The following is a 24,889-nucleotide window of genomic DNA, read 5'->3' as shown; positions in this document are numbered from 1 at the left end:
CGGCGATCGCCTCGTCAGTGACCTCATCGCAGAACGAGGCAGCACTGTCTGCAGTCAAAAACTCCTCCTTCGACGCACCACCTGTGTCACCAGTAAGAACGAGCTCCCAGAGCTCGGTATTGTCAGCGGCTTCCACCGTGTTGGTCTCAGTGGATTGGGGAAGTTCGTCCTTACGCACAAAGCCCGCCTTCTTGAAGCAATTGGTGATGAACCACTGGTAAAGCGCCTCTTCAACATCGGCGTACAAAGGGTCTCTAACCCTTTTCCGCTGATCGGCATGGCCGCTCATAGCTTCTGCCTTCACAATCGCGGTGCTCCCGGTTTTCAAGATGGTTGATATCGTTAACTGGGCGAGCTCATACTTCTTCACAAGGGCGCTCATCTTGAAGCGGAATCGAGAGTCCTGCAATATATCCGTTTTCGTGTCAAGTGACACAGCTTTGTGCTTTGTCGGCGCCATCTTCGAACTGGGTTGAACCGTTGTTGCACGCTGCTCCGGTGGCGTCAGCCTGCGAGAGAGAGAGACGCGGGACGGGCACCACCGCGCCGCTTTGCTTCACGCTTTTTTTTTCTTCCTCTCTCTTTCAAAGCGACTGTGGCCGATGCGCATGAAGCAACTAGCGCCATGTTGTGGCGCGCTGCGCCTACTCAGCTATTCTCCAATGCGCGGGTGGGGCGGGACGCACTGCATGGTAATGACGGCAGATACGAACTTAAGGAGGTAAACATCACCTCGTCTCGACATCGTTCGTTTCAGGGAACTAAGCAACGCAAGTGTGACGATTATTTGGCACGAAAAACGCCGTCCAGACAGCAAAATTTTGATCGTTATATCCGATATGCGGTGAATAACCTATCGTTATAAATGGTTTTTCCCCCATAGACCCAATGCATAAAATGACACTCTCATGTCGACCCATCGTTATAACCGATGTATCGTTATATGTGGTATCGTTATAAGTGGACTGCACTGTATTTCCCAAAGCATGGGTCAAAATACATGGACATTCCAGTTACTTTTGTGCTGCAATGCAAAGAAGAGCGTTTTGTTTAAAGAGTTAGTGGAACAGCCATTTACGATGAGTTCGATGGGAAATATCTCCAAACTGGTGCAATTATGGAAATTCATTCCAAGTGGATACACCTTGCAAATTCGCCATCTACAATTAAAGAATTGCGATATGTACCGTAAGGTAATTAATTCAGAAGATAGTGTTTTTTTTTTAAATAATGTTGAGTATGTGTTTTAATTTCTTGTGAAAGTAATGTCCACGTGTCTGAATAATCCAGTTCAAGGACAGGAATTATGCTATCTGCCACAGGCGATATTTAAACGTCTCGGAAAACTTAAAATTGATCACACCATATACTCAATGTGCCTCCGCATTGCATGAGCATTCTCGTGGAAGGAAAGAACAAAACCACTATATCTTAATGATAATTGCTGCCAACATTTTTACAGCGAAGTTGTATGTGGTGTTAGGATCGGCCAGCAGGGGTAGTGACCTTATAGCTTCTCTTGCCCTGCTGCAATGCATTGCTTCGCGAAGCCAACAATGCATGCCCCTCGGACAGACTTGCGGCACCACCAAGGCGAGACAAGTTTGGCAGACCGAGTATTGTTTTTGTTCACTGTCGCCTCCTTCACAGACCACTGGGAGCAAGAAAACTCGTGGAAAAGGGTGTTCTAAGGCGTTCCCTCATGGACCCCGGTAACCGCCATGGTCGCTTGACAATATACCCCAGCTAACTGTGGGGTCGACCTAAGAACCAAGATGCACCAGCTTGAGTCAAGCGTGACAACCCGTATCTACGAAGACCCCTCCTTTCTGTGTGTTCAGTGAAACAAAGATGCAGGAGTGAGTGTGAACCTTCGCCCTCAAAGCGGGTCCTTCTACAACTTTGGACGCTCCAATTGGATGAAGGTTGGACGGCAGTTTCCCTGGCCCTAGAGATCTACGGAGGACAGAGGGGGTTTTAAGCAGCTGTTTTCGCCTTCTCGGTGTGCTTCACTTCAGTCATGCTAGGCTGATGAGATGTACCATTCTCAACTCTTCATGTAGATACTGTAAATAAGCCCAGTACTCCTTGTTTTCGATGAGAGCAAGTTCCTCCCTTCAACTACGTCCTTAGTGTGGATGAGTCTGATGATCGCATGGGCCAGCTACCCCTTTTTACATGACCGACCCCAACTCTTACAATGGCTAACTGATTCGTCCATCCGTCCTGTATGCCGAAAACTCGTCCTGCTCAACCCCATGCGCATGCAAAAAAAAAAGAGAGAGAGAGAGAGAGAGGCACGCGATTGGCTAAATGGGTAGGCCACACGTTATACATACTCCTGAGGAGCATGCAGCTTTCGGTCTGCAACACCACAAGCAGAACCGGGAACAATCTCGTCTACGCCGTGCCGATGCTGCAGCGTGGGCACAAGAACAGGCTCGTGCTGCCGAGCGCAAGCAGCAACTGCGTACCGAGGATCCTGCAGTCTGCCAAGCCGGCGTTTAATGAACCGTCGGAATTAAACCAGTGATAAACACGGGGGCCGCACGTTTCAGCTTCGCTGGTTAACCATCTGTACGGAGTGCTTGGGTGGTGATTTTTAACCAGCAGCTAAGTTAAGCTTAGCCATCACAATAATAATTGTGGATGCTTTGGTCGAACTCGGCATCATTAGATGGTGCCACCAGGACAATTCTCACATCTATGCATCCAGTATTATATAAATGGTTGTGCATATGTGGAGAGGCTCTCTAATGAACTTCACAAATTTTGCCTAAATCAGTGCAGAATTTGATCTCTCAAAAAATGACCATAACCAATTGTATGATTGCAAGGATTGCATTTTAAGATATTCATAGAAAAGAGTACTCTTTCTGCTGAAGTTTACCGACTGAAAGTGAGCAAAAAGTAACTGAAATCGGGCCTCCAGATGTTGCCAGAAAATTGATTGTTACATCTAAAAAATAAGGTTTTCTGTACATCAAGCTCTTTCAATCCCACAGGAAGACACCTTGTACAGCCGACTTGCATTAATCATCCTTGACAGGACCAAGAGAACTTGTCAGATTATTTGGCGTCTCGTTAAAGAAGCAGAAAATAACATCTCAACACCTGCTGCATCACTTGGCAGTAATTACCAAATTCTAACACACCCCCGCATCATATGTGTGCCCAAATCTAACCTGTACACAATATTGTAAAACAAAAAGTGTAGTTTGCATCCAATTTACACTTAATATTCACAGTCATGAGTATCAAACAAATTTTTAAAACTATTGTACCTACCATAACATGTCATTCTCCATGCTGTTCACTGTTTGATATTAAGCATTTCTTCAATAACTCAGCAACCATCACGAACGGTATAGCGGCCTACGCCTAGAGTAACCACACCAGTTTGTCCTACAGTCTGTGAAGTCTCCGGAGTGCCAGAAGCATGTGATACAACACTGTTGCCACTAGCTCAGCTTGTAAAATAACTTATCTTTTGAATTAGCTTTTGTAATTAGACTGAAAGCGGCATGTCGTCCTTGCCATTCTACACAAAAATTTTTATTGCACGATTTTATGACGACAGTGGTAATGATGCTGGCTCTGGTGGTAGGCTGTTGACACTACGAACAGGGTTTCAGTTTTGTATCCGATTATAATGTGCAGCCGATTTACATACCAATTTTCTAGGGGGGGGGGAAATGGTGCACCTTTGAATCAAATAGTAATCATTCACTGCGGGCTGCTGTTCTTGATTCTGAATCTGCCGAAGCCAATTTTCGGCAGGACATAACATGTATTCGATGCATTGACTGTCCCCTAAGTGCTACCAAGACAAATGCTGCTGCCATTGTGTTACATCACCATTGGGGTCAGGTGCATGCGTCCTGACCAGTCAAGTTCAAGTTAACTGGCGAAGGCCAATTTTGGGATCGAAGGAACAAAGGTTTTGGCCCATAGAAATGTACGAGCACTAGCCAGGACCTTTGGTCGGGATCGAATTGACTAAAAAATTGAATCAGTAACTGAAGTCGAATGAAGGAAAGTCTACTGTACCAAGATTTAAATGCAAGTGAACAGTGCAATGCATGGATCTGAATATATACAAAATACAATAAAGCCTTTATACTAATTTCATAGCTTTTCCAAGGTTGACGATGTCAGTCAGATTTAGACAACAGTGAAGTGCAGAAAGTAAAAAAATGTAAGGCTGTAATGTGGATAGTGCTGCAGACAGCAGAGTGTTACTGCATGCCAGCATCGTGATTCATCAGAGTGCGGAAGAGCCTCTTAGCATTTTTTAGGAGTTTCCAGAAGTTGTTCCAGTGACACTGGAGTTCTCTCTGTTTTACAGAAATTCCTGAGGGTTTTTCTCTGGTCACATGTAATTTCCTGAACATTATCCAGCAGTCAAGGGCTCATAATTGCTGTTCGCAGTAATTGAGTTAAAGAGAATCGGTCACTGGAGTTTGGCAATATTTCTTTCTTCCTCCCGCTTTCTCTTTCATTTCAATGCGTGGCAGATGTCGCTGCCACAAATGTTGGCAGCAGTGCACTTATACTGTAGCATGTGTTCAGGATTTCTAGTGGGTCAAAAGTTATTTTTTTCATGAACAAGTTTTTAAAAGCCAGCTGCAACGAAATTTCACGTAGGCTAAATTAGTAGTGAGTGAGAAGTATATACTATTGAAGCAATCTTGGCAGAGCTACATGGCTGGTAATTATCATTTTCTTGCCAGCCTTTAAATAGCACTTAGGTAAACAATGTTCATACAGTCGACGACCGATTTTTCGGACATGCCCTATAATTTGGACGCTTCACAGCAGCGCCACGTACCCCATGTTTAAGAATGTCTGAAATTTCAGATGCAGTCCGATTTTCTGTGCTTTTTGCCGTGACCGCAGGTCCAAAGTGGCATTAATTGAAGCCACCACCACTGCCATTCTTATTTCACAACCTCAAACGAACATTCTTGCATGCCGATCCGCTGGCAGCCATAGCCACCGCCGCTACAATGCTAGGCCTAACGGCTGTGTCGTTTGCTACCAAGCTTCTTTCTGTTTGGCGTTTTTCTTAGAAAGAATTCGCCACTGTCAGCAGTGGTGCTGACTCTGCTTTGGTCATCCTCGCCAATGGCTTCGAAGTGTGAAAAGCACGGCAAGTGTCAAGCATTCCATAATGCTGGTTCCCAGAAGTCAGCTTGCCACAATACAGTTGTATTATGAGGTAAAGCAAACGCAATGTATTGCGGTGAAATATACTAAGAGTGGCAAGGCGCACTGTCACGGGGTACAGTTCATAATCTATAGTCCATGCACGCCTGCTATCTACTGTCATATTACAAGCGCCAACATGCCTAATAAGTGTGCTGGCAGCCCTTCACTATTTCGGACATGCCTGTGCTCATTTGAGCCCTTCGGGGCAGTAAAAGGCGTGCATTAATTTTTTTGGACATTTTCACGGCCCTTAGGGTGTCCAAAAAAATTGACTGCACCTGGTGGTAAGTGGATCTGACATTAGTCCCAGCCTGTTACCTCCGAGATTTTGCAGCGTGTTACAGGCTCGTTGGGCAGCACCTAATCTTGGAGGTCATGCCAAGGAACTGTGCGTTTGGGGTCACAAGTCACTTTGAGCAAGCGTTAATGGCAGCATTTTCTTCACTTTTTGGTATCGTAGATGTCTACTTTTGCTAGCTCTTCATAACGCATACACTTGTATTTCAAATGTAAAATTTCGCACGGAGTCTGCTCTATATTTGCACTATCTGAAATTATGATTTCTTAGGCAGTCAAAAATTTTCTTGCCTGTGGCCTTGAACTCCATCCACAAAGCCCAAGGTATTGTTTATGTAACGCAGAGTTTAATGCCTCAAAAAAATTATGGGGTTTTACGTGCCAAAACCACTTTCTGATTATGAGGCACGCCGTAGTGGAGGACTCCGGAAATTTCTACGACCTGGGGTTCTTTAACGCGCACCTAAATCTAAGCACCGCGGGTGTTTTCGCATTTCACCCCATCGAAATGCAGCCACCATGGCTGGGATTCGATCCTGCGACCTCGTGCTCAGCAGCCCAACACCATAGCCACTGAGCAACCACGGCGGGTAGTTTAATGCCTCAGAATTGTCACTTAAGCACTATAATAGCCCTATAATAGCAACAGTGTTTTTTATTTGCTGGAGTGAGTTTTCATTTGTCAACAATTCAGAAAACCATTTGCTAAGTAATTACATAACTGATGAATTTTTACTCAAGTAACATTGTTTTGTTGTTTTACAAATGGGCCCTTCATGACCAGAAACAAAAGTGAACAAGTTGTCTCAATTCTCCTTGATGTGGAATTGTGTTTAGGTGTTGTGGGGTAATTGAAATAAGTTCATACCAAATAAGTGCAGCAGTTGCTTAGGACATTGGTGAAATCCCTTGTAGCCAGATCAGAGAACCATGGGTGAATGTGCCTTCTTGGAGGGAATATCTAGCATTTTCAATAAGGTCTGCCAGCACCTTCATCTCCCTAAAGCAGTGGAAGCAATTCTACTTTATTGTATTCTGAACAACAAATGCGACAATTACGAGGGAACCTTGATCAGGGTATGCCCTATGAGATCTTATTTTCTGCTGTATGTCTGAGCAGTCCGGTAAGGTGACAATGTTCGACCCATTTACAAGTTGTGCGGTTGTTTCCACATGTAGGCATGTAATATCTTGGGAACAGTAAATTAGATTGGTAATGTTGGCATGTTGTCGAGCTAAAGGAAGTGCTAATGGGCTGATAATTGGGCAATTAATAGTTTTGTGGAATGTTCTCCCGCACTGCCATGTATTACGTGTGTTTTGTTCTGAGAAATGAAAGCTTGCACAGGCCACATAACAGTGGTGCAATGCTTGCAGAGGTAGGCTTTATTTTGCGAGCTTAGTTTTGGATTATGTAAATGGTCCACGTATGATGGTGCATGCAGCTAATGTCTGTGGTTGTAGTGATAAAATTGTGTATACCCTGTATGTGGTATGAATGGCATGCAGTTGTTTTTTTTTTTTTTTTTTTTTTTTTTTTTTTTTTTTTTTTTTCCCATGTACACCCATTGTTTTATTATCTACGCACACTGTCTGAATTTGGCCCTCCTCCAATTTTCTAGGCTCAATGTTCCTGCCTCCCACCACAGTCCTGGGTGCTGGCCTTTACTCGCTGAGCATGTACGGTGGCTTGGTGTTGTTTGGCGGCTTCCTTCTCTACGACACGCAGCGCATTGTCAAGATGGCCGAGACATACCCCTTGTATGCTGCACAGCCCTACGACCCAGTCAATGCGTGAGTATGGCGTCTCTCAAAGTAGAGAGGCAGTATTGTAAGTAAAATTTGGGATGTAATAGTCCGGGAAATGGCAGTGTGTGATGATTCGCCATTATACTCACAGCGTTGCAGCTCTGTTTTGCAGTAGCCAACAGTGCACTACAGTGTAGCAGTTACTTTGCGTGAACTAATTCACGAGATCGACCTCGGTTCATTGGTCTTGCTAAGAATAGATTCAACGTTGTAAACACACATGCCTTAAAAGGACATGTGGACATTTCACTGGAACTTGAGCTTTTGTGTTGCTTCTCCATTCCAAGTATAATGAGCACATTGTAGGACTGTCACATTAAAAGAACGCTAAGGGGACAGAAACAAGAGCAAAAAGTGATAAACATAAATGGTACTTGGAGATAATGCATTTATTCAAAATGCAAATATACTACCATGTTACTTTTTTTTTAAAAACTAATCTCTAGGCCCCTATTGTTTTGGTAGATATGCTACGTGGCTTGTGGACATTAGCAGCAAGAACATCTTAAATGATAATATTGCTTATTAACTAAATATGCTAATCAACTATTTAATTACTAATTTTAGGGCACATGTTGTATGAAGTTTGTGCAGTACTTTATTTCATTTATTAGGCACAAGTAATTTCCCCCTATATTGTCCTTGGTGTCAGTGTTTGTTGGCTTCTTATGATATTTTTTATTTTATTTGTACATACGGCAGCCCAATCGGGCTATTGCAGGAGTGGGTGTGAAAGGCAAAGAAATAAAAATAGTAATACAAGCAATACGAACAATAAAAACCAAAACTATTCAATGGCCGCGAAGAATAAGTTTAAAGGAAGAGAACGAGTAGGACCAGGCAAAGAATTCCAGTACTCGATTACACGGGGACATAAACTGTATTTAAAGGTGTACGTACGGGCAAAATAAGGTGCGATGTTTAGGGGATGGTGACTTCTAGTATTAGATGGTTTTGCAGGAGTTAGGTAGTTATCTGAAGATATACGGCAGGAAGAGTTATTAATGCAATGCAAAAACGTCAGTGATTCCGTGCGTCTGCGATCTGAGAGCGGTTGTAAGCCTAGGGATTAAAGCGCTGTATAGGGTGAAAAATTCCTATCGTACCTACGGCATATGAAGCGCATCGCTTTCTTTTGGGTGGCCTCAATCTGATTAATGTCGCACTGTTTGTGGGGATTCCAGACGGGAGAAGCATATTCTAGTATAGGCCGGATTAGTGATTTATACATCAGTAGTTTAGTATCCCTTGGGGCTGTGGTCAATGTGCGGCCCAGATAGCCTAACTTTTTCAGTGCTTTTGAGGTTATTAAATCTATGTGCTTCGACCAAGACATACTGGGTGTGAAAACAAGACCAAGATATTTATATTCACTAACGCTCTGAATTGGAGTATTATTAACTTTGTAAGTAAAAGCGGAAGGCGTTGTTTTATTATTGAAGTCATAACAACGGTTTTACAAATGTTAATTGTCATTTGTCAGGTATCTCACCAAGAGCTAAAATTAGAAAATTATTTTTGAAGCTGTAAATGGTCATCGAAGGAGGAAATTTTATGATATAATACTTAGTCATCAGCATACAAACGTATATTTGAGGTTATATGACAAGGCAAAGCATCTATAAAGATAAAGAAAACCAACGGACCCAGCATGGAACCTTTGGCACTCCTGAAGGAACCTCTGTCACCCTGGAATTAGCTCTGTTAAAGGACACAAATTGAGATGAATTGATTGAATTGAAATATGACTAATAAAAGTCGGGCCCCTTTGTTCCCTTTCTTCTCATTCCTTACATAACGAGGGTCTTGAATCTGGCAACATTGATGCCTTCAGTTAGTATGTGGGTTTATTGACCAGTTGCCTTCACCCAAAAAGATCATGTACTCGTGACGCCTGTGGCAGAAAGGATGTTCCACATCCGCTACCAAGGTTTGCGAGTGGTGGCACTGGGTAACGCTCCCAGGGTTAGTTGTGTTAGTAGAACGTAAATATCCCATAAAGTGGATCGGAAAACAGTGCCGCATTAGCTCATTTGGTATGCCTAATGCAAAAACATGTGATTGTTCCCCACATTGTTTTTTCATCCATCTTAACTGTAGCTGCGTTTTCCACATTACATGTTTGCAACCATTACTGTTTCTAGCATGTTTTTCTTTTGAGGTCAATTTATGGAAGAAGTAAAAATTATCTGTATGAGAAATTGTAATTTTTAGATCATTAAAACAATTCTTTGAAAAAGTTTTTAATTATTCACTCTAAAATTGCTGAATGCAAGCAGCAGTGAAGCCATGTCTGCATAGTGGAAACCCTAAGCCAAGCATCACTCTCAGAAAATTAGTCCCCAAGGTCTGCTCATAAATTAATTCGCTTTCCTGTTCTCCAAAAGGCTAGAGGAAGGGAAGGTTTTTGGAAACTGTTAACACTTTATTGATTGCACATAGAAAAAATTTTTCTCTGGTGTTATTTATATCTAAATGTGCAAAACACATCGAGAATAAACATAATCAGTGAAAAGAAGAAATATTTTGCTGAAGTTTCTTCAGCAATAGGGGGGAAACACCAGGCAGAAAACTGAAAGTGGGCTTCACCCCAAGCCATCCAAGGCTTCGTTTGGAATTTGTATGGACAGCTCTCGTCATACAATGGACTCTCTTAAAACGGAACCTCAAAGAATCGGGGAAATTGGCTCCATTTGTCAGGAGTTCCCTTTGCTAAGAGACATTGCAGAGATGATTGCATGGATACAAAACCAACCAACCATGAGGATGGTGTTCCGTTTAAGAAATTTCTGTTTATCGAGATTCCACTATGTATGAACCATAGGTGCACATTTCATTTGCTTTACATCACATGTGCGACACCACTGCAGCTGGATATCTTGTCTTGGTAGTCTCCTCTGACGATGCTTTCAAAAGAAAGCGAATTTTGTGTGCCAAACTTATTTCTTGTCCAGTGTTCCTGCTCTAAACTAACAAACGACACTTGCTACCTGTCATTCAGTGTTGGCTGAAGACATTTAGCTAGAAACTTGTTGCTCAGTATTGGAACTCGGCCAGAAAAAAATGTCATATGGTATGTTGCCCGTAGGCATCACTCGTCACTAAAGGGTTAACTGGAATGCCAATGTATTTTGCCGCACATGTTGCCAACAGATATCTTGGAAAGTGAAGGTCGCACGAAACAACAAGGACAGAGATGTAGAATCGACATCACGAGCGCGCACTCGCAATAAACAGTTTATTAAAAAAAAAAAAGCATTTAAGAGCAAGCAGAACGAGCTGCACGGTGGTGCTACTCTTTTGATTTCTGTGAAGCAGATGCGACTTCGCTACTGCTCGGATTCAAGTTTTGAAATTGCAATGTGCCCTATAGCAAATAATTAAAAATTTAATCAGTGAATTTTTGCCATTTGTTACGTGGACATTTGAGACTTGTTGGACAAGTAATGTCTGCCTCTACAGGTAATCCACCTGAATAGGTTGGATTGTGCTATATATGCTCTATGCACTTTTTTTTTTCTTTTAGCCCCTTAACTGTCGATGACCAGTTATCTTGTCACGACAAAGTTGGCACTACCTTGTAATTTTCACACGAAAATGAATAACACACGATGTATTTTGCTGTTCTTTTCAACAAGAGCAGTAAAAATGCTTTCAGCATTCCTGGTATCATTTTTTTTTTTTAGAAAATAAAGAATGGCAAAATAAATGGTTGGTTTTAATAAAATTCACACTTCTCATCAAATTTTCGAAAAATTTTTTATTGTATTTGTAGGGTTAATTTGTTCAAATTAAAATTAACACGCACTGTGCACTGTATAGACTTACAGGGACCAATGCTTTCTCATTTTTGCAGCTCCATCTCCATTTACATGGACACACTGAACATTTTCATCAGGATTGCCATGCTGCTGGCTGGTGGTGGTTCACGGAGAAAGTGAAACAGCAAGATTTAAATGATGGCTGTAAGCACACATGAAGTAGCAAAATTCTGTGCACTTGAAGAAAGAAGGTATGTTGTGTGAAATAAATCCCTCTGCAATGTCTCCAATATAGTCTCAAGCAGCAGGTTGCAATAAAACAACAGGTAACCATGTTCAGTTTGTGTTTGTCTGACGTTTCTTGTAAGCTAAGGTAGTACCTAGTAAGACAAACAGAAGAAATCTCCACTCACATTAGTTTAACATGGGGTCTTCATGGATGAACTTGAGGTAAACCAAATGCAGTCATTTTCCTTGCAGTGGAACGGAGATAAAAACCTAAACTAACAACTGTGACATTAAGAAAGGGAGAATCAATGCAAAAGGCCAATGTGCGCTTGCATACACTCAATCCAAGGCATTTTCCAGTAAATTTATTTTGCACTCAAACAAGTATATATGGTTCTGATATGCAAGTTGTTTTTTCTGATGGGGGGGGGGGGGGGGGGGGGGGGGGGGAATCCTTTATAAGCTCTCATATGCCCTCCGATTTCTTTTTTTTTTTCGTCTTGTGTACCAAAGTTACAACTTGCATCTGTCTGCCCATGTAAGTCACATGGATGCAGAGCTTAGTGTGTGCACGTGTGATTACATAAAAATTAGAAGGCACATGAGATCATGAAAGCATTTAATGCTGGGGGAAGCTTAAGCTTAAAAAAATATGTTAGCATATTTTTTTGTTCCTTTTTAAGTGTGGTATGAATTTGCCAGAATATGCTATCGAGTGTATGCACACACAAGTTGGTCTTTTGTGTTTATTGTCCATTCTTTAAAAAATTTCAGTTCAGTGCCTGTCCTTTGGCCTTATGTCGGCTTAAGTTCCTCTTAAACTGCAAGCAAAATTAATATCAACCACCTCACTCAACCGTCCACTTTGCAACTACAGTCAAACGCCTTCATAACATATATGGGAGCTCAGTTTTTCTACTTTTATGTAGCTCACTTTGTCATATTTGCACCCGCTAGATCGTGTAATAAGACAATAAGCATGCTAAAATAAGCCAATATGTTCAAGGAATTCATAATAGTTCATTTCAGGGCACATTCAGAAAAAAAAAAAAGTGTTCACTTGATGGAGTAGTCTACTGCTGCTGACCTGACATTGTCGAGGCTGTGTGTGCTCAGCTGAAAGTCGCAGCAGGGGTGTAACTGAAATGCTACTTCCCTCACTTGGCATCATCACTTTCTTATCTTGATTCTTGGCACTGTCTTTTGGATTCACAAGCTTCCTTATTCTTAATGGTATCGAAAATATCATTGGTCATGGCCTCCGAGCATGTAAGGACATAATAGTCAACAGAGATCTACTTGTTGACCATTATGCCTTCCATCTCTCCTGCCTCATTCAAACGCACCCCTCTCCCTTACATGCATCGAGGAGAGCTGGACCGCTTCATTCCAAGAGCCACCAGCTGTAGTCCTCGTAAAACACAATTGGTTCAGGCAACCGGACTCTGCACCACAACAGGAGACCCATCTAGACTCCAACAGTGATGACTTGGTCTCGGAGTTGTTCAGAAATAGCCTCTCATGGCAGAGTATGCGAGTGCCAAGGTTTTGCACATGTTAAAGCAACTGTTTCCATGTATATTTTCATATATGTTTCAAAGTATGTTTCCATGCATGTTTGTTATAAATTATTGAAATCTGATCAGGCATACTTGCAGCACAGTACTGCAAGTGAAGTGCAAAGGTACAGACTGAGGGTGCAACACATGTGCTGTGTTGTACCCTCTTGTCTGTCCCCGTTTCTTGCGCTTCACTTGCATGCCACACCAACAAGGCCAAATTTCTACCCTTCTCAAGTTTAGAACGCAACTTCATTGGAAATTCTGTATGTACTTGCAATATCAGAGAAAAATCTGGCTAGGCCAAGTTTGCCCCTTTTATATAGGGGGCATTTCGTAATAATGGTGCTCGTTGTAAAGATGTTCGACTGAACTACCTGAACATGCAACACAGACTATTTATTACTGCTTTTGTTTCCATAAGGCCACATTGCATTAAAATTTCTCCATGGCTTATTGACTGGTAAAACAAAGCTGTTAGTTCAGGGTACCTGAAAGGAGGTTCATTGAAATTTCCACTTTTTTGTTTCCAAGGCTATTTGTTTACTATAGGGAAACTGAGTTAGCCTGAAGCTAAAGCTTCCTTTAGCTTGCGTGTTCCTCTTTAGTGTCCAGTGTCCCAAAGCAACAGCTGGGCTACGAGGTGCGGTGCAGTGAGCAAGGAAGCTCTGGACATTGACCTTGAAGTGTGAACCTAAACCTGAAGGCACAAGCATTAGTGTTACACCAGCATAATTTGCCCATCACAGCTGGGAATCCAATCTCCAGTCACATGCACAACCCCAAACTAGCTCAGCGATTCTTAAACTTCCAGCCAAAGTCAAATGGCATATTTGCTGCATCATAAGCAGTATGGGGAGCGCAAAAGTTACTGGCTAGCGTAAACCACACTCCCATCCTGCTCCTGAACAAAACAGACACTGGAGTGAAGCAGTATTTTTCATGCTTTCAATAGGCACGTGACTACTTGGTCTTGTTACAAATTTCAGCACTTAATAGAGTAACACATTGCAGATTTTTTTAGAGATCTCTGTGCAGTAACCATGGGCACTTGCACCATGGGTCATTAGTAAGTACCCTGCAATTTCCAGTGTGCTTTAGTTAGATTGGCTTTTCTAGTTAAAGGATGAAGACTTGCCATACACAAAGGAATCTTGCCTGTGTGCTAAACACTAGGTTCGTAACATAATGTAGGAAGGCAACAACTTTGAATAATTCATTTTATTAGTGCACTTCCATAACCAAAGCATTTTTGGTTGCGTGCTGCTGGATGGATGGGTTTCAAGTATATTGCGGGACTAATGCCATAACATTGCAATTGAGAAATTTCTCCAGGCATGTGCAACACCAATATGTGCAAGAATTTAGATTTTACTCCCTTCAAATCTTGTTTCAATGCTTTATTGCTTTGTCCCTTTGAGTCTAACATCAAGACAACACAAGTCATAAAAGTTCAAATAATTTATTTTGGTAGTATGTTCGATAGAAATGGTGAAGAAGCAGCAGTAAGAGTCGCACCCCATCCTCCTCTTTCTTTCAACCCAAACCAGCTGGGAACGAAGGCTTTATGGGTGGCACTTTCTCGAGCCAAATTCAACTCTCTGCTTCTAACAAAACCTCAAGAAAACCTGCCTAGTTAAACATACCAGAACCAAACTTGCAGCAGCTCTTTCCATGTCTTGCATTTACTGTTTTGGCATGGAAAAGAAATGTGCCATATTTCAGCCAGCAACACATACATTTGTTCACGAAACAAATACTGTCTGCTCTTAAAAAAAGGTAACAATTTACTGCAAACGTGCAACCATGCATAATCTTAAAACAAAACAATGACACCAGTGCAATTAAAGACTGGGGGCAAGTCACAGGAAAACAAAAGCTTGATCGTGTTGAAATAAAATGATCCAACAAAGTTTGCATTAACTGGTATCATCAATGTCAATTAATGCTTGTGTGCACTACGACTGCAACCCTTCCCTAATGTTGCTGTTTGTGACACGATTAATAACTGACAGCTGTCATGTGAGAGAAGGTTCGAAATGGCAGCAGCAACCTGCCATTTTGTATTTTAGTATATGTGTGATCAACTTTATGTGAAAGCCAGTCATCTATGTGTTAGAAACTTTGCACTAAAGCCAGTCATAAGCATTAAACAATGTACACAGTATGTCGAGAGGCTATGGGAGACAAAAGTATAAATGAAGATCTAACCATTATCACAATGTGCTGAATCTGTAGACCAAGTCACCAACAATGGGGATGTAGTCTTCTGTGGAGATATGCCAGTTTTGGACACCTCTTGAGCTCTAAAAACGGTTCCAATGCCAATGTTCCAACCAAGAATCTCGAAAAAGCATCACTGGTAATAGCACCATAATATATGGCATTAGTAGCCTGGCCAACAGTTCTGCTGCCTTTTCACAGACCGCTATCTAAGTAGATAACTGTAGCGACCATCCTACGCGTTCATTTACAGTACTTTCTTCCACGTAACTTGGGTTTCTGCTAAAAGAAAGATGCATAGGTAGCCACGTGTGCCGACAAAATACACAATTCTGATAAGCTCGAACACTGTTCTACAGAGTCCAACGTAGCATTAGGATGCATTGCTGGCATTCAAGACAACACACATTGCACCTACAACAACAGCTGCAAGGAAAAAGATGTACAACTTCAGCTTGTACAAACAACAGCTTACTACGATCACATGCACTGACTAAAGTTATGTACAGTATATTACAATTGTAAGAAAAAAACTATCATAAATGGGCAGTTTGCCTCTGCAGTTGTAGCCAGCCACATAACAGGGCGCCACTTAGTATTAATCTTTGGACGTGTAAACCGGATTGGAGACAGAGACAGGTTCACACAAGTTGCAGCTAAGAGAAGCATCGCGGGCATAATTGCACGCAGCAACTTGGATTACCCCTCCGCTGTTCTTCGGTTCAATCACAGCGGTTGGTAAGTGGTGCTGGTGGTGATGCATTGCCATTCTTGTGATTGCACACAGCACACGCACACACCACGTCAAGTCACGTCACAATGTCAATGCTTGGCACTTGTGTTGCGAAAAGTCAGGTTTTCACAGCTGTTCTTTCACTGGCCAAGAGTGGGCAGCAGTGAGAATAAGTTGTTGCTGTTGTTGCGGGGACAAGGGTCGAGCAGCTGTTCTTGTCCCAAAGCTGTGATCGGGTTTGTCTGAAATTGTAAAGAGATATGTCTGTCACAGTGGCACAGCAGCAAGTAGGTACATGTTGGCAATTGTCAGCCCATCACATATGCTGTCAGCCAGCCATTGGTACGTAACCAGGAAAGCTACACTAATGCACCAGTCGTGTTCCCTATACTCGCAGACTTTCGCAACTAGCACCACCTTCAGGTATTTCATACTATTTTGTATTGGCTGCCAGACAATTGGAGCACTTGTTGAAATATTAGTGTTATCACAGCCAATTATCTGGTTGGCATATCACTGCAGCTGCTGTTATGCTGTACCTGATGGCAGCATAACAAATTACGGAGGCAAAGTGTGCACGAGTAGGATCACTCCTGAGAGTAGTCCCACATTCCCATCTGCATTAGTAAGCTGGGGAAAAGAAAAAAATATATACTTTTTACAACAGCAAAACAAAGGAAAGATGCCACTGAGTGTTAAACTTGACTTCTTTTTCTGTTTTTCTCTTCCAATTTGAATAAATGTGAAACCATTGTACGTGGAAGCTACAGTGATTCAGTATCTGTTCCAAGAAAGCAAAAGCGCTGTAAAGTTATGCTGGATTACTTGGTACAGTAACACACATTCAGACACTCCTCCCCCATATCTTTCCCTTCATTGCCACAGAAAGTTGTCCACAAGTATAGAAATTAGCATGCCAGTTAATGGCATAGTATGTTTGGTTGAGGGGCCGCCTCGTGTTTGCAGACTACCAATGGGTTGTCAAGTGCTCTGCAAGCAACCGTCACAGTTTCCCCTTTTCAACCCCATCCACCAACCACTTCCAGCACACCTGTCACCAGAGGCAGCATAACAGCAGCTCTAATTATATGCCAACCAGACATTTGGCTGCGACAATACTAATATTTCAAACAAGTGCTCCAGTGTATGGCAGCCAATACAAAATAGTATGAAATACCTGGAGACTGTGCTAGTTGTGAGAGTTACTATACTGAACTTCACCAAAGGTCCCAAAACAGTCATTGACTATGGGACCTCCTTTTGTATTCCATATTTGCCAAAACTCGTAACCAGTTTGTGAAGCAATAACTTGAAATTGAAAAATAGCACTTGCGACTGCGATTCCAAAGGTTATAATCAAGGATGCTGCCATTCGATTCGTAGCTATGCTTAAAATATTGTTGAGTTCTCCAACGCCAATGTCATCAAATTTTTACTCCTCAGTATTACTCTATTTTATTACAGTTATTAGGCAAAAATTGCTTAAGTTGGATAATACACCATGAATTATGCCACAAACAGTTCCACAACATGTAGAAGTGGAAGATGGATGCTCCTTGCAGAACCTGAACTTAACATGTGCACAATTCCGCAAATATTTGAATATTGCAACAGCAGAAAAGATTGTGTAGTTTTACTTCCTCAGTTTACCATTAGCATTAGTTGACAGTAACACAGCACGAAATGCTTCAGAGGACAAAAGGCATGAGACAAGTAATATAATTTGCAAGTGCAGAAGCAAATGCAAATTGGGCTGCCAGAAATGCGTACCATAATATATATGTGTATATAATCATAGGAAGCAAACAAACTCACCAAGGACAGCGTATAGGGGAAATTACATGTACCTATTATTTGAACTAATGAAATGATAAATTAATAAAAATGAAGATAGATTGCCGCAGGTGGGACACGAACCCACACCTTCACATTACGCGTGTGATGCTCTTACCAACTGAGCTACCGCGGTGCCGTTTTCCCACCCACTTCCTGGAGTATTTGTGTTTATCTACTAGAACTAAAGCTCTCTCTCTCTCTCTCTCTCTCTCTCTATATATATATATATATATATATATATATATATATATATATATATATATATATATAATCACAAAGGAAAACTTGGGCTGTAATACACTTCGAAAGTGTAGAAAGACATTCAGATTAAAATTTTTTCACAATATGTATCATTCTGAAACCGGCCTCAATTGTGATAGCTAGATAAAGGCACCAGAGTACACTTCTGCAAGGCGCGATCACCCGCTTAAGGTTATAGAGTATAGATGTAGAACAGAGCTTTTTAAGATGCATTTTTTTCCTAGGATGGTCAGAGAATGGAACAGGTTGCCTCATGAGGTTGTATCGCTATCTTCAAGTGATGCCTTTGCTTCAGCCGTGTGATTTGCATTTCCTTTCTGTACTTTGTGCTTACGTCACCAGAACTGCTTTGTTTCACTTCACACATGTACTATTATGCTCTGCTTATCGTTTTTTTTTGCGTCAGCGATTTGCCCTGAACTGTAATTTTTCTCTTTATGTCTTTTATATTAACTGCTTTTATTTGTCAATGATATATGTACCTCCCACTTCCCCCCCACACACACTGTAATGCCAAACTGGCGCTGTGGGTACCGTGATTAATTAATTAACCACCAAGGAGGTTCTAGTGCTTAAATAGCTACCCCTTTTAGAATCTCACAAGTAGTGACATTTCTGCATTCATTCAGTGTACTATAACACAAGAATGAACACCTGTATTCATTTATCACCATACACGATACTGCTGCTAGTCATTCACAGATGCTTAGTTACGACATTAGAGGGCATCTAGTGCTCTTATGCCAGAATGACGTATTGCAATTTCAAGTGCTAGATAATTAAGCAGAAGAGCAGACTCCATTTCCCCATTTCACTCTAGAGTGACAGTACTCGTACTACCATGAGCAGTATCACAGATGCAGTAGCACATGGCAGTATGTGTCAGATTTCAAATTAATAACTACAGTTATGGTGGGTGGAACAAGAACTGCAACAATGAAGTAATCCCAAATGCAGAAATATTTGCAGTGCCCATAGCATTTAGCAAACACTGCACGATGCCTCATCATTCTTAACAAATCAAGCACATAACATTTGCCAAACAGGCCACAATGTGCTAAAATATGAACTTGCAAACATGCTCTTTAAAGTGGCCCTCACAAGCTTTGAGCATTGCAAACAAACAAGTGTGACTGACATACCAATGTATGCTGTGAAAACATGTGAAGGTTCTAATAAAAACATCGTTCCAAGGGGAAGGGATTGCAGAGAAGACGTCACACAAATCATAAGCATAACAACTGCAGCGCACAAAGAGCGAGCAGTAATGCAAACATTGGTATTCCCGTAAAATGCAAAGCATGTAAAACCACCTCTGGAAATAGGCAGTGCAAGAAAATAATAGGGTAAAAAAGGAAGCAGGAGGCAGGGGTTGTGCCACAAATGTCAAATGGGCCCTCAGCTCCTATATGGGAGACACCAGGGAAGGAATATTGTGGGCAAGTGCGGGTCAAATCAATGGGAGAGCCTTGGCTGAGGGGAGGGTAGCTTACCTCCTCTCAACATAGCCTCACAACATTTCATTCGCTTCTATCTCACCTACTACTAAACCCTTTTTCAAAATTATTGTGGTACAATACTCCCTGAATGGCGATTTAAAACTTTTAGTGTATAACCGAAATATCCAAAAAGGTCCAGAATGTAGTCCTTTAAGACTTGCATACCAACAAGTTACAAGCTTGTTATAAAGGCATTGTGCAGCATTTGCTTAGCTGTGCGCCTATCTGAACCATGAAAATCACTGGCCACATCTAGCGGGGCTAACGTCGTCATACTCACAGTGTGGTGCCATATCAGGTCCCTGAGCCGGGGAAAGACAAGTTGATTGGAGCCAAAGAACTGGCAATGTCCGAGTGAGGCATCAATGAGGTAGTGCTTGCAGCGGTCCCCAGCCCAGTACGAGATGACATAGCCCTTGATGCGCTCATGAACCCGCACAAGGAATGCACCTGCTGCCGCCCCGCCATGCCTCTGCAAGAGCTGTTCCGACTCTGGGCGCCCAATGAAACCTGCACAAGTTTGGGTCAAAGGGACAAAGTTCCAACGGGTGAACACTGTGGACAGGCACTGCAGCTAGTTCCAAAGCTTATTTGTCTCTATTAAAGGGCCTCATTACTCAGACACGTTTTGCTCATTACAGTAGGCCTTCTCACAGGAGTTCTTTTTGCCCAAGGAACCGAACCAAACTGCTTCGGTTATCCGAAGAACAGGATCACGAATTAAAAGCAAATCAACCAAGTTTAAGCACATAGCCTCCATCTATCCTGAAGTGTTACTTAGCAGTCTTAAGTTCCGTAGTGTCTGCTGTACATATAATAAATAGCTCTAGTCATACTAAGACAAATGAAAGGGAAAGCTCATCCATTGACCAAAGTATGAAGCTACAAAAAAAAATGTATAGGTTTTCTTTGTCAGGAAGTTGAAGCTGGATAGATGACAATTTTCCCTTTCATGAACCCTCCACCATGAGGGATTGTGCAGAACTGATTTGCCGTACTGTCAGATGAACTTTAACAACAACAAAAGAAAGTGCCAACAACCACTCAAGGCACGAGTTCCTTACTCACTCCAAGAAGCACCAGCTCCCATCAGTACATTTCTATGCAGAAATGTAAGCACATTCAGCACCTGCTTTAACTGTGCCATGTGACTACCAAAAATTTTCGCATATGAAATGGTTAAAAGCCAGGCAGGGTGGCAAGAGCATGTAGCATATATTATATGTCTGTCTTAATTCAAGCTGTGGACAACTGATTTGACTCATAATAAAAGCAGGGGCATATAAGACATTGATTGCTAAGCACAAACATTAAATATCACAAATCCTTTCCACCCTATATATCAGCACATGCTCAGTGTGAAAATTTCAATGTAACAGTGTTTAAAGCACCAGCATGTTTTTCCTCCTTCACTTTCAGTTATGGGCCTAAATTTGGCACTATTTCTACAAAAGTTGTTTGTTACAAATTAATAATTCCTCTATTCACTTATCAAATGAGAATTCAACACTTAGATGCTCACAGAAATTAACCTGCAGTTATTTTAAGTTCACCTACCATGGAACCAGACAGCAGGGTTGTTGCCATTGTGGTCTGTCACAGCACCTTGTGGGTACTCCTCCTTCAGGAACCATTGGATTATGTCGGCCCGACTGAACAGCTCAGCATCCTTGCTCCTAAAGCAAACAGGTCAGTCAGGTAATTTTAACAAAGAGCATACGGCACTTATGGAATTGACTCACAATACTGAAATCCCTGCAACAGCTAACAGTATCGTCTTCTGCAGCGAGCACAAGTGCATTTTCCTTACATTTTCTTTACAACTGCTTCAACCAAAGGTCTAATTGCTTGAGTGAAAATAGGACAATTCATTTGGACATCACATGACATGGGCTAGTTGGTGATGATCAATCACCAACTAGCCCAACTTTTCACATTACGGTACAGGAATGTGACTGCTGTTTCCACTTCCTGGTGGCCCCTTCAGCCACAACCAAGGCACCTGTTGACATAAACCAAGGGGTGTGAGGTTTTTAAAAGGTCAGCCTAGACTGATTTAATGTTTGCCTAGACTGCCCTTTAGAGCTGTCATATTTATGGGGTTTTTTTTTTTTTTTTTTTTTTTTTTTTGAGCACGAGGTCGCGGGATCGAATCCCGGCCACGGCGGCCGCATTTCGATGGGGGCGAAATGCGAAAACACCCGTGTACTTAGATTTAGGTGCACGTTAAAGAACCCCAGGTGGTCGAAATTTCCGGAGTCCCCACTACGGCGTGCCTCATAATCAGAAAGTGGTTTTGGCACGTAAAACCCCATAATTTAATATTTATGTTTTTGTGCTTCTCAGACATATTTTTGACATTTTAATCTGTTGCTGAATGTATATTGCATGCTTTCATCCATTACTACAGCACCATTCCTGTGATAGCCCCTATGGAATGCAGAACATGAAGATTAATTATGGGCTCTCATTTTCTTTTGACTCACCTGGATGTGGCATGAGAAGGCATGACTGAGGTGGGACTCCCAATAGTGGTAGTGGTAGTTGTGCTTATGGTGCTGGTGGTAATGCCATTCTTGATGGAGCCATTGCTAGTGCCATTTATCACAAGATTTGGTGGAGGCGTGGTAGGAAGGGGTGGGGGCACCACTTTGGGGGGAACAGGAGGCTTTCCGTTCGGGCTTGTCACGACCATGGGGTCTCTCACGTCAACTGAAGACACCATCTTGCCATTGCCGAGGTGCAGCGCCCTCTTGTGCTCTTCACGGGCAATGCGTGCTATCTCGCGAATCTGCTTCTCCACTTCTTTTGCTTTCTTCTCTGCATGGGCAAAGAGAAGATGAATTGGAGCTTGTCGATTAGCCATTGTAGAACAACTCAGCCATGGTAGAGTAGCATTCAGTTGCCACATTTTACATTTTTGCTATATTATGTGGTGTATGACATCCATGCCACAGACTATACTATCCATCTTTTTTCCATACCATATTTTTATAAATTGCCCATGGCATGCAACAGATATTCCTTGCATGACAAATTGCAATGTTCCACTTATTAGCGCTCATATTAACTACTTCAAGGTGTATGCATTGCAACTGCAGCATTGAAGCCAGGCAATGAAATCATGTCCATAAGAGAAATTTCAACGTAGCTCCACTCTCAAGATATCTGTTCCAAAATGCACTATTGAATACACTGGTGTTTCACTTGGCTTTGTCCAACAGCACACAAGCGACGCTTGAGGGACAAGATCGCAAAGTCCCTTAAGCATAGCTTTCCATGTACCTGCAGTGCTCCATAGGCTTTATCCAGAGCCTTCATGACCTACAGATGTGCAGAACTGAGAAACAAATGCCTACGAAACAGGTTCCTAACCACCGTGGAAAACTGCCACTACTTGATCTATGGAACAATGTAAGAAGGACATACTGTATCATTTCCTTTGAAATGTGTTACCTTGCTCAATCCAAAGCTCCTCTTGGACCATGCTCTCGCGCTCAGCAGCTTCAAAGCTTTTGCGCTGTTGTGCCTTGATCTCTTGATATATCTCCTGTGACCGCTGCTCCATCATCTGTTTCAGGCTCTCCTCCCGATTCTGTCCGCAGAAAAAAATACACAAGCTCTTGTAAGTAGCCACTCTCATTCAACAATGAATCCAGTCAGAGGCTGCTCTCAATTAACAATAAATCCAGCAGCTAGAATTTCACAACATGTCATTAACACCACATGACAGTGATGCTATACAAGAACACTGGCACATAGCTCAATGTGTCCTTTGCAACATCTTAACTCAACCATGGTAGCAACATCTCGTGATATGTGTATGAGCTGCCAATAAGACAACCACATGAAGAGGCACAGTGCTGAAAAAAAGTATACAATAGCATTATGCACAACTTGTCACTTTTGTGCAAACATTCAGGTGAAATAAGCGGAAAGATTGCATCAAGAACAGAGCCAGGATCTACGCTCCATTTCAAAGTCACTTGATGCAGCACTTTGAAACCCCTCAGTAAACAACAGAAAGACTCATGAATCAGCAGCATGGAGGACTCACTCTGATTTCTTGCTGCTTCTGGGAGAGCCATGTGTTGCGATCAACTGTGGCAACCCGCGATGTGGCAACCACCGAGTCCTGCAGCAGGGCAGCCACTTCCTTCTCCAGAGAGAAGCAGCCTTCCAGGGGCTTCTTTTTGCGCCGCAGCCGCACCACCTCCTCTATGCAGTCTTTTGGTATCTCTGGTGGAGGCGAAGGTGTTGCTGGCAGCACCACTATTTCTTTTTGCTGTTGCTGTATTTGTTGTTGCTGCTGCTGTTGCTGCTGCTGTTGCTGTTGCTGTTGTTGCCACTGCTGCTCCTGCTGCTGCTGCTGGTCCTGCCTCTGCTGCTGTTGCTCCTGCCACTGTTGTTTCTGTGTCTGCTCCTCTTGATTTCTATCAACAGCAAGTCAAGAGAAGGCAGATGTCAGAAAGTGCTTCCTTTTGTGATCAACTCTGTCACCAACAAAAGAATATGTCCCTCTGTACGGCCAGCCGATTCATCAAATTTGCAAAATATATCCCTTAGAAAACATTTCATGTAATAATACTGCAAGAACTCTGAAATGCAAAGTGATGCATACTTACGATGCATATTGTGTTAAAGATACTATTGCACAAGCAAAAAGTGCGTGCAACCATTCACTAGCACCACACCTGTGAACATAGTCCAGCCCCTGGTGAAAAGGTTCTCAATGTACCAAAACATGGTGCCAAATCTACCGTGGTCCATCCATTTGGGTGGTCATATTTATTCAGCGAGGACTGCACACACCAAGCACTACATAACTGCACCAGGCATGTCATGAGAGAGGTAAAGCATCTTGAGTTATCAACCAATTAGTACTAATCAATTCTTAAGGACTATCATGTCATAAAGAAAGGCAAATAATTTATGCAAACTCGAACACAGAATCATGTTTCTACTTTCAGTCATCTGTTCAACTGGCATCATTTGCATTACGTTATAAGGTGATGCCTGAATGAATGTTTGATGTTTTATGGCGCAAGGGCCAAGTATGGCCAAAGAGCGCCATGTCCGTGTTAATGAGTTTGCAGTGAAATCATGAGTTCGATGAAGTTGGTGTGACGTGGCTGTAGAGGGTCCTTAAAAATGGTCGCGCTAAAGTGCGCAAAATCTGTATAATAAGATTATGGCGATGACTTATGACGTGTACTATGAACATTAAGATGCATTTAAAGAGAATGATACGATGCGTAAAAATATATAAGGTTTTAAGATATGCTAGAGCACTACTGCCTCCTTAGAGCCCTTGAAAAACAAGGGCCTGGAGGCATGTGCTATGCAAAACTGTTATCGCAGCGGCATCCTCTGGAGCGAGGATGCTCTACGAATTTACTGGGCATATAACGTGTAGTACGACATCATTTAAGAAGCTGAGGACCATCTTGGTGTCAAAGAGCGGTTCCTCAC

At 42.2% G+C, this 24,889-nt stretch overlaps 2 protein-coding genes and 1 non-coding gene across 9 annotated transcripts in view; 1 reads left to right on the top strand and 2 right to left on the bottom strand.

The window, feature by feature from the left end:
• Positions 1–11,417, top strand: part of LOC126548591 (growth hormone-inducible transmembrane protein-like) — a 38,580-nt gene extending 27,163 nt beyond the window's left edge. For both annotated transcript variants that reach the window (XM_050196847.3, XM_050196846.3), the window contains exons 6-7: positions 7,131–7,302; positions 11,174–11,417. In XM_050196847.3, coding sequence (XP_050052804.1) covers positions 7,131–7,302; positions 11,174–11,258 — 257 coding nt within the window. In that variant the 3' untranslated portion in view covers positions 11,259–11,417. The remainder of the gene's footprint in view (positions 1–7,130; positions 7,303–11,173) is intronic.
• A 2,894-nt stretch (positions 11,418–14,311) lies between these two features.
• The window catches only part of LOC126548579 (SH2 domain-containing protein 4A-like), a 387,266-nt gene continuing 376,688 nt past the window's right edge, over positions 14,312–24,889 (bottom strand). For all 6 annotated transcript variants that reach the window (XM_072285115.1, XM_055063310.2, XM_072285116.1 and 3 more), the window contains 6 exons: positions 23,475–23,850; positions 22,874–23,012; positions 21,904–22,237; positions 20,975–21,093; positions 19,698–19,927; positions 14,312–16,063 (listed from right to left, as the gene is read on the bottom strand). In XM_072285115.1, the coding sequence (XP_072141216.1) occupies positions 15,962–16,063; positions 19,698–19,927; positions 20,975–21,093; positions 21,904–22,237; positions 22,874–23,012; positions 23,475–23,850 (1,300 nt within the window). In that variant the 3' untranslated portion in view covers positions 14,312–15,961. The remainder of the gene's footprint in view (positions 16,064–19,697; positions 19,928–20,974; positions 21,094–21,903; positions 22,238–22,873; positions 23,013–23,474; positions 23,851–24,889) is intronic.
• Positions 17,718–17,790, bottom strand: TRNAT-CGU (transfer RNA threonine (anticodon CGU)). The gene has a single exon. It is a non-coding gene; the product is annotated as a tRNA-Thr (tRNA).

Source organism: Dermacentor andersoni, chromosome 1, assembly GCF_023375885.2.
Source record: "Dermacentor andersoni chromosome 1, qqDerAnde1_hic_scaffold, whole genome shotgun sequence".
Classification (NCBI taxonomy): domain Eukaryota; kingdom Metazoa; phylum Arthropoda; class Arachnida; order Ixodida; family Ixodidae; genus Dermacentor; species Dermacentor andersoni.
The sequence above is the reverse complement of the archived record's forward strand: the minus strand, read 5'-3'. Positions and strand labels throughout refer to the sequence as shown.